Source organism: Lepidothrix coronata, unplaced genomic scaffold (assembly GCF_001604755.1).
Source record: "Lepidothrix coronata isolate B3197 unplaced genomic scaffold, Lepidothrix_coronata-1.0 Scaffold390, whole genome shotgun sequence".
Lineage (NCBI taxonomy): Eukaryota > Metazoa > Chordata > Aves > Passeriformes > Pipridae > Lepidothrix > Lepidothrix coronata.
This window is the reverse complement of record NW_016690570.1, coordinates 79,472-89,629: the sequence shown is the minus strand read 5'-3', so window position 1 is coordinate 89,629 and position 10,158 is coordinate 79,472. Positions and strand designations below refer to the sequence as shown.

General features: G+C 49.4%; 1 protein-coding gene across 1 annotated transcript; it reads left to right on the top strand.

The window, feature by feature from the left end:
- Positions 1-296: 296 nt before the first annotated feature.
- Positions 297-2,378, top strand: DAD1 (defender against cell death 1). Its single transcript, XM_017839239.1, has 3 exons — positions 297-530; positions 1,485-1,635; positions 2,188-2,378. Exons 1-2 carry the CDS (start codon positions 320-322, stop codon positions 1,613-1,615), a joined length of 342 nt encoding a protein of 113 aa, XP_017694728.1. The 5' UTR covers positions 297-319; the 3' UTR covers positions 1,616-1,635; positions 2,188-2,378.
- Positions 2,379-10,158: the final 7,780 nt, after the last annotated feature.

Genomic DNA, 10,158 nt, shown 5'->3' with positions numbered 1-10,158 from the left:
CCTTCCCTCGGCCAGAGCGTCTCCAAACATCATCCGCCATTCCCAGTACGCAGGGACTGGGACGCGGCTGAGGGCGCTGTAATCCGCCTGGCAATAGGCGGAGCTCGGCGCTAATTGGCTCCTGGGCGGAGATGCTATCTAATCTGCCTGGCAACAGGTGGCTCTAGGCTCTGATTGGCTCTTGACAAGCTGCGGGGGCGCGGACTGCACGGAACCTTCAGCGCATGCGCGGTCCGAGACGCGTGACCCCGTTGCTGCCCCTCCACGTCAGTCGGAGGCGCGGTTCCGCTGCCGCGCGTGCGCAGTGCGCGGCGCGGCCATGGCGGGGTCGGTGCGGGCCGTGGCGCGGCGGTTCCTGTCCGAGTACGGCGGCGGCACCGCCGGGCGCCTCAAGGCGCTGGACGCCTTCCTGCTCTACGTGCTGCTCACGGGCGCGCTGCAGTTCGGATACTGCCTTGGCGTCGGCACCTTCCCCTTCAACTCCTTCCTCAGCGGCTTCATCTCCGCCGTCGGCAGCTTCATCCTGGGCGGTCAGTGCCGGGCCCTGCGGGCGGCGGGGGAGCCTCGGAACCCGGCGGGGGTCCCTGGGCAGCCACAGGGACCCACCGGGGCCCCTCGGCACCTCCAGCACCCCGGGCGGGCAGGGGCTTCTTGGGGCCAGCCCCGATCCTTGTCCCTCCCGGGGTCATCGCAGGCTCCAGCAGGGGCAGCTGCAGGCGCTGCTCTCCCAAAGTATCCCCAAACCCACCCTGTTCCTCTGCAGCCCCCCCAGCGCAGGGACTAACGGGCTGGGGGAGCTGGGGTGTTCACCTGGGGTGTTCGCCGGGGAGACCTTGGAGCCCCTTCTAGTGCTTAAAGAGGCTCCAGGAAAGCTGGAGAGGGACTTGGGACAAGGGCCTGGAGGGACAGGACAAGGGGGAATGGCTTCCCACCGACATAGGGCAGGCTTAGATGGGATATTGGGACGGAATTCTTCCCTGTGAGGGTGGGGAGGCCCTGGCACAGGTTGCCCAGAGAAGCTGTGGCTGCCTCATCCCTGGAAGTGTCCAAGGCCAGACTGGACAGGACTTGGAGCAACCCGGGAAAGTGGAAGGTGTCCCTGCCCATGGAAAGTGGCAGAACTGGATAAACTTTCATGTCCCCTCCAACCCAACCCATCCTGTGATTCTGTGTTTCTAACACACCCAGTAGAGGATATAAGAATATCTACACTTCTGTGTGAGTCTCATCCTGCTCTGAGCCTGTTCCTCTCGGGACTCTGTTGGGCACCCCTGTGGTGTGTTTGTGTGGTGCTGTGGGAGCACTGACTCCATGACAGCCCTGTGCAAATCCCCTACCCGTGTCCTCCTCATCTGTAGTAACGATGGAGTAACTTTTCACTGGTGGAACAGTACCTGGACTGGGCTGCCCCAGGAAGGCTGTGCTTCCCACAAGAACCTCTTTCTGTGCTCACTAATCTCTCATTCTCTCTCTCTGCTCTGCAGTTTGCCTCCGGATCCAGATCAACCCCCAGAACAAGGGCGAGTTCCAGGGCATCTCCCCAGAGCGGGCGTTCGCCGATTTCCTCTTTGCCAACACCATCCTCCACCTCGTCGTCATCAACTTCGTTGGCTGAGCTCTGGGAGAGGCTGCTAGGTACTGATCCATGGGATCTCAAAAGGGGCAACCACAGGGCGTAAGTGTTTCTGGGGGAGAACTAGAACCAGAGTGAATCCGGGAGTCCTCCCGACTCCCAGCTGCCTCTGGGCCAAGCACAGCCGGGCTGTTGTTCTCTGGGTTGGCACAGGGTGAGGATTTACGGCTTTCTGCTTTTAAGCATGTATTTTTTGGCTTTTGTATCATTTGATAGGGCATTTAACTAGGAGTGTTACAGAAACCTACCCACATTCCTCTCTTATGAGAGATATTCCTCATTCTTCTTTGCAGGAGGGGCTTTGGGAGCTGGAACTCCTGGGGGAGTTTCCTCCCTTTGTGAGGGTTGTCCTTTCTGGAGGCCGTGGTGTAGCTGGGGTCCAAGTCTGCAAGTTCCTCCACAGATGAGTCAGTTTGGGACAGGGACAGTTGGGTTGGGAAGTGGAGGACATGCCCTGTTGTTACTATTGCAAGGGGCCACAGGATCACAGGTGCTTGGAGGAATTTCCTCCCCCTTAGCAGTAACATTGCTCCTGTTGCCTTCTCTCTTTCCAGGTCTTGAATTGCTCCTGAGCTCTGATGGCAAAGCCTGGCATAGGGAAGTGCAGTTCCCCAGCAGACTCTCACCTTCTGCCTTGGTGGAGGAAGGGGCTCAGGTTTTTCCCCACAGTGTCCTATGGAGGGGTCTGCAGCCTCGTTATGTACCTGTAATCCTTTCCATCAATAAAACCCTGTGTGACACTGCAGCCTTTTCCATGTTGGTGACAAATACAGAGCTTCTCCTGCACCCAAGTTCTCTCCCTCTCAGGCATGACTCCCTGATTGTACTCCTCTCTCTCCCTTTCTACCCAACAGACTTTTTTTTCTGTGCCCCAGTTTTGGAGGGAAGCAGGAAACAAGTCATGAAAACTCAGTTGTCATCCACCCTTTTCATCTCCCTTTTTCCTGCACCTTCATCTTACAGAGTCTGTTGCCAATGTGCCCCTGGGCTTCAAAGCTGTGAAAAATTCGGGTTAGGCTGTGGTGAGTGGTTATGAAGGGAAGGAGCTGGTGGGTGTTCTCCAGCATGTCCCCAAGTGTACCCACCTTCCCACAGGTCCTCCCACATCCCTTAGAGGCACATGGGCCATGTGTGGATGTCCCAGGTGGACTTAGAGCCCCACTAAGGCTTGTGAGTTGTTACAGCCACCCTGCCATGGTGTCAGGGTCCCTGCACTCTGATGTGCTGATGAACACAAGCATGTTGGAAGGGGCTGCCAAGCTGTCAGGGCCTCTGAGCTGCACTGAAGCTCCTCTGAGGGAAGAAGCTCCCCCCTCAGATTTAGAATCACAGAATCATCAAGGTTGGAAAAGACCTTCAAAGTCATCCAGTCTAACCCTCCACCCACTGTAACCCCTAAAACATCACCCAGCACCAGATCCAGGCACCTCTTGAACACCCCCAGGAACAGTGACTCCACCACCTCCCTGGGCAACCTATTCCAATGCCTGACCACCCTAATAGTGAAAGCATTTTCTTCTAATATCTAATCTGAATCTCCCCTGGCTCAGTTTGAGGCCATTTCCCCATGTCGTCTCACTGCAGGCACGGGAGAGGAGACTGACCCCACCCTCCTCTCAGGTGTTGGTGAAAGCGATGAGTTCCTCAGACTAAACAAGCCCAGCCCCCTCAGCCATCCCTCATAAGGCATGTTTTTCATGAGCCTTGTTGCCCTTCTCTGGACACACTGCAGCCCCTCAATGTCCTTTTTTAAGTGAGGGGCCCAGAACTGAACGCAGCATTCGTGGTGTGGCCTCACCAGTGCCAAGTACAGGGAAAGGATCACTTCCCTGGTCCTGCTGCCACACTATTCTGGATATAGGCCAGGATGCCGTGTGCATTCCTGGCCACCTGGGCACGCTGTTGGCTCATATTGAGCGAACTGTCAACCAGCACCTCCAGGTGTCTTTTCTGCAGAACAGCAGAGTCCCTCTTCCCCCAGCCTGTAACTCAAGCAGAATTCTTGAGGGAGAGTAGAATTGCAGGGGGACTTTTCACAAGGTTGTGTAATGACAGGACAAGGGGGAATGTCTTCAAACTTCCAGGGGGCAGGGTTAGATGGGATATTGGGATGGAATTCTTCCCTGTGAGGTTGGGGAGGCCCTGGCACAGGTTGCCCAGAGAAACTGTGGCTGCCCCATCCCTGGAAGTGTCTAAGGCCAAATTGGTGTCCTGTGATACTCTGATCAATTTGGATCCTATCAAAGCTATTCCCACATCAGAATAAGCTTCAACAAATCCATCAATACCTTCAAGCCCTGCTCCTCATAAAGTCTGTGCTCGGGTTCCTGGTCACACAAGGAGAAGGATAAGAAGAGAGGCTGGTTTGTGCACAGGGCCTTGTTTGGTGAGAGATGACAAATGTTGGGCAGGGTATTTCCTCCAACAAAACCCTTAGAAAATGTTCAAATTCATCTACCCATAGGCAGGTCTGGGGGACACGAGCTGGTATAGGGGAGAGGGTGCTAGAGATGGACCATGCAACATCTTCCCAGCCAGTGTGACAGGACTCCGGCCTGGCCGTTCATCCTCCCTTCTCCTCTGGGTCAGGAGAAGTGGAAGGATTTTTTTTGATGGATTCAGTCTGTATAAAGGGTCTGTATAGAGATCTATCCGCAAATTCAGAAATCTGACACAATTCTAAGATCTTTCCCCACCACCCACCACACTTTATAATGCATTTTCTCCCCTCCTTTCCCTGCCCACTCTATTCATAACTCAGTCCTTCCTGCTATAACCAAAACAACTCCCCCACCCTCCCCAAGTGCAGGCTGTGGTGAGGAGGTGGGAGGGAAGGATGTACTAACCTCATTCCACTTTGGCTTGTGGTCTAACGTCTGCTGTTCTTTTCCTTTCCACAGCTTCTCCCCCTCCCTGCCATGTGCCACCCCAGCCCTGCACCTCCACCCCCATTTGTGCTCCACTTTCCAGAGGAAGTGGTTTCTGTGGTCAGGTGTAGATGAGCATCAAAAGGTGACCCAGATCTCGATTGTGGCGTCATGGAACTGGTGCTGTGGCCTCTTCCTGCCTCACCTGGGCCATGAGCCCCTTTCCACCTCCTGTCCTGCTGTATTATTTCCTGCCTTCGCTTTGCTCTGTGGTTTTTATTTCTCAAAATAAACAAGAAAGCACAAAGGGGGCAGGGGCACATTGTGGTGGTGGGAGATTGCCAGCCTGATATCTCGAAGTGTCTTTGAACTAGACCTGCAAATTCAGTGTTTTGCAGGTCACATGCCCAGAGCCACATTAGTCAAAATATTTAACTCATCCCCCACTTGGAAAATCCTGTCACTGGGGTCGTTTAACCTGGAAGAAGAAAGACAGATGTAGAAACAAAGGCAGCACAGTCCTTAACCCTTGCCCTTACAGCTGGGAGTAGGTTTGAAGTGCAGCATAAAAAAATTAAGATTTAAAAAGTGATGCTAAAAGTAAATGAGTATGGAAAGTTTTCTCCCACATCTATGAAAGTTGCTTGGATGAGGTTAATCAGTTGGAAATTTGTGAAATTCAGTTACTTGCTTTATAGTTCAAATATCGTTTAAGCAGCTTCTTCAAGCTGCTTCCTGGTGATTTGGCAGATCTCATCATGAGCAGAGTGTAAGCTCCAAGAGCTGCCTGGAATGCAGCACTTAAGGAGCCACAGGCTTCCTACATCTGGAGAGATACCAGAGTGACTGTTACGTCAAGGGAGAGACAAGAGAACAAATCCCTGAACATCTGTACTATAAAATAATCAGGGCAATAGACACAGAAAGGTTCAAGTTGTTCCTTGGCAGGAGGGGTCAGTAACTTTGTCACCCTGTGATAGGCCACCTCCTAAATGGTCAGGGATGGTCACTATGATAAATGGTGACCATGGCAAGAGACCAGTGAGACACTGTCATGTTGTTGCTCAGCACTGCAGGGTCAGATCCTGGCATGGTCCTCCCACATGGAGCACCAGGACTTTTGGCTAAAAGCGTTTGAATCATGAGCCTTTATGAAATCAGCCCCATGTGAAGGCTGTGAATCCAGCAGGGTGAGAAATACCCTATGAGGGGGAATCACCCCCACGAGTCCAGCAAGGCTTTTCCCACCACTCACTTTGGGCACCAGTGTAAGGTGCAAGCAAGGCTCAAGATTGTGTTTCTGTCAGAGCACACTTCTCATTCCTCCCTCCAGAGGAATTTCTGGGGCTTCAGAAGAAGATGGAGAAATTGATGTCACAAAAGGAGAAAAATTCTTTTCCAGTCTTGCCAGGGACAGATGGAACCTGGAGGCAGAGGGCAGTCGGTTGGTGTCACCACTGCAAAGTAGCTGCCTTGTCCTGCAGTGACACTCAGAAGTGGGAAAACAGTTAGAGATAAGACACTTCAGGCTCCTGTGTCCCCCACAGCAGCAGGCAGCCTGGACCCATGACTAGTCCTCTCACTGGCCAAGCATGTTTTACTAGCACAGAGTCTGTGCTTGGAGAAGAGCTCCCCTGCTCCCCTCCTTCCCCAGCCACGCTCTTCTCACATGGACAGAGCATAGACGTCCTGGAGAGGGAATTTGTAGCTCTTCCCACCCTCCATGGTGAATCCAACCCCTTCCCTCCTTCATCCCAAAGGCCAGGTTCATTCCTAAAGCCCAGCTGAAGGCTGAAGCAATTCCTCAAACAACAAATATAACAGACAAACAAGTTTCTCATTTTGGTAAGAATTGTTTAATAACAGCCAAAGGCCTAAAGAAATGCCAAGACCTGGTGTGGGTGCCAGTACAGTTCATGCATTAGCGGCATGTGAATGTCACAGGCATGCACTGTCCAAAGGTGGGCACATGTGGACAGGTAAATATTACAGTATATTTTTATGCAATGGTTATAAAAAGAAGTTGGGAAACCTCAGGTTGTTAGACCTAAACAAAAAGAACAAAGGTGGTTTGTATTTTTACTGAATACAAAGCCAAATCTGAAGCTGGTTTAAATTCAGGAAATAGTAAGGCCAGATAGACTTCAGAAAATAATAATTTTTTTTTATTGTTTTTTTTTTGTCTGTGATAGTGAGGTGACAATTTCACTGAATTTAGGACTTCTGGGACACATAGCAGCACATCCTTTAGGGGAAATAAGGGGTTTCTTGCTCTGATCTAGCAAAGGATAGCAGGACATGATGTACAGCATCCTGAGAAAGTCTCCCTTTGCTTTTCAAATTGTTTTATTTGTACATGAAAAGGTGGCTAGGGGGTGCACCCTAAGAGACATGCATACCCTGAATCTACCAAAATAGGAAAAATTTACATTCAGGTGATATTTAGCTCACAGTTTTCAACAAACAGCACTGCTCCAGGCAGAAATTGTCATTTTAGTGCAAGTAACAGTGATGTTTGGCAATCTATATTTATAGCAATGTCTGCTGCCTGCAGAAGAGGTGAATGAACCATTCGGGGGGGCAGAAAGCTGCAAATTTTAAGCTTAGTTTTGAGTAATTTTGTAGCAATGCAAACAAAGCAATTTAGAATAGAACGGTTGGTGTGATATATAAGAACAACAAGAGATGTTCCTTGCATCAGGAATATTCCTGTGTTCACTCTTGCTCTCAATGGTCTCTCAAAGATTCCTCAGGAGATTTTTTTGGACTGCACCATCCGGTTACTTTCAATTCTGCGACAAAAATAAAGGTATGTTAAATCATTATTTGGGTTACAGTCACAGCTGCTGAAGTGACCAGGCAAGAGAAAGAGAAGAAAGAGACACTGGGCCAAAGCAAATATATTAAGGTCTTATATTGAAGTCTCTCATCTGGAGACTGGTCAGGGGATAAATCTGACAGATGAATGCAGACAAGGGAAGGGATGATGTAGAAATAAAAGGGAGAGATGTCTTGAAACAAAAAAAATTGTATATGGACAAGGAAAGGTACTTGAGAGGTGGGTGAAAATGGTCTGGCCAGAGAAGTGGATGAATCTTACTGTTGATAGACAAAAGGTGTATGGATAGACTGCATAAACAGATGTTCCAGAGTGAAGGAAGATTCATAACTGATGAACTGATCCAGATATTTTCTGACAGATGATTTCAGACCCCCCATCCATACTCACTTCTTTTTTCCACAGGAGCATTGTCATCACCACATTAAAAATTAATCCTTTCATTAAAATTATTTTCAGACCCAGCTGTGATAAAGACAGTGTGTTCAGGTGTTCATCTGGAAAAGCATCAGAAAATGAGAGTCACAAGAGCACTGAGACATCCTCGTTCCAGACAGATTAAAACACTTCCTAATGAGGCTGCTCAGATGGAGTCAGCTGGTGGGACAGGGAGCAGGACTGATGGACTTTTATTTCTGCCATTCAATAACCACTTAATTATCTGATGTGCAAGTCTGCCAACCATCTAAATACTGTGCATTATGAACTCAGGATGCTGGAGGTGTCCCTCCTCCCTCTCTCTAAATTTTTTTAAAGATGGGCAGGGGGAAAACAAATCTAAATTTTATTCATAGAACAAAATTGTATTTGGATTTTCTATTAATCTGAAGTTTGAAAAAATACATTGTTCTATTCTGGAGAAGCAGAGAGCCATCATCAAAAACACATTTGATGTTTATCATTGAAAACCTCTCTCTGAAAGGCTGATCAAATCAGCACATTTACTGATGAGTATTTCCCTGAAATGGTGTTTTGGAAAGATTTGCAAAAGCACAGATGTTCTGTGAGCAGGGCAAGCTCAGGGGCAGGCTCAGCTCCTTTGAACCAGCAGGAAGAGCAGTCCTTGGGCTGCAGCACTACTCACACACCCCCCAGCCCTGAGCTGGAGCTCAGCTTGCTCAGATGCACCACAGCTTTAGGTGCATCCCTGAGCACACACAGCAAAAACCACCTGCTTAGCTATTGGTTCATTAGGTGTTTGTGCACCCCAAAATAAACCCAACTCTTCTGAAGTCTGAAAGGCAGCAGACAGTGAGGCTGACTCATATCAGAACCTGAAGTCCCCCAGTGATGGGCAGTAGCTATTTGGTGAGTCATTGCAGGAGCATGTGAACACTGGCTACACTGGTTGCATAAAATTACCAGCTTGGATCTGGAAGGCCACATTTACCCCAGGACTCCTAGCCTTGGTGTTTAAAGCCTGTGGGGCCCTTTGGGAAATTTCCAGTCTGAACTTTTTGGTCCAACAACAATTCTGCAAGCAGGAAATATCTGCAAAAATTTGGGAAAATATTTCCTTTAATCAGGCCAATGTTTATTCTAAAATGCTGTTTACATACCTGTCCTGAAGTGTAGGGACAGCCCTGTAACACAGACAGTGCTGGCACCTGCAAAGAGTGAAGACAAATTTAATTAATAACAGAAATGGACTTATTCAGAAGCTCATAATGATATCTCTGCTTAGAAGGGATAGATTAGAATTTCTGGCCATCGAAACCTCCCATAAATACTCTTTTCTGCTGTTTTCAGGGCAAGCATAAAATATGATGTAATTAAACTTCAGGGTCCCACTGGGCAAAGGAATGTCAAGCTTTCCTTCCACACTCCCCCCCAAAGTGTTTTTAAGATCTCTCTGCTGTGACTGTACCAATCTACTGACCCTTAATCTTGTTTCCACCAAAGAGGAAGGAGAAAGAAAAGAGGGGCAACAAGGCAACATTCCTCTGGACTGTGGGAGTTAATAGAGCATTGCTTGCATTGCTGGGAGATGTGAACCAGTCCTGCTCACATGAACAGCACAGAGCTCAGAGCACCTCTGACCCTGCACACCCCCCCAGCAATGCCATTACCACTTTCAGGGTCCTCGCCCTCCAGTTCTCCAAAGCCCACATGACTGGCACCACACTGCATTTCATCTCTCCTGGCCCAGTAGGTTGACAGGTAGCTCGATTCCGCGCTGTTCTCAGCTGTTGCCACCTCCACAACAGCAGATGTGGCCTTCTCAGCAGTGTAAAAAGTGACATTTTCAGGGGAGTAATCTGTGATCAGGCACATTTCCAAATCCTCATCATCTTTAGAGGTCAGCCTGTAGGCTGAAGGAGACGGAGGAGCTTCTGAAAGTAGAGAAAATAAGAGTCATTAGATGAGAGTACACATTCACAGTTCCTTTAGTCTTAACATACAGACCCTTAGAAATGCAGGTTCTTCCATTACTCCAGTGGGAAGTTGCCTGATCATAGGGATCTTGTGCTAGGACACCTTTAGAGAACCAAAGCTTCTACTGTAGATGATGCAGGAGCTACTTCTGTTGACTTAGGTTGTATGGGAGACACAGAGAGTGGTCAGGCAGGGCCCCTGGAGCACCTCAAAAGGCATTCATGGACATCCACACTCTGGATGTTCACATCTAACCTGGCCATTCCTCTCTGGAACAACTCTTCAACTCTGCTCTGCAGCCTGGGTGCACTCAGGAATGTGTACAACAGGTGAGAGGGCACCTGAGCAACCTGGGCTAGTGCAGGTGTCCCTACCCATGGTTGGAACATGGTCTTTAAGGTCCCTCCCAGCCCAAACCATCCTGTGATTCTGTGATTCTTTCT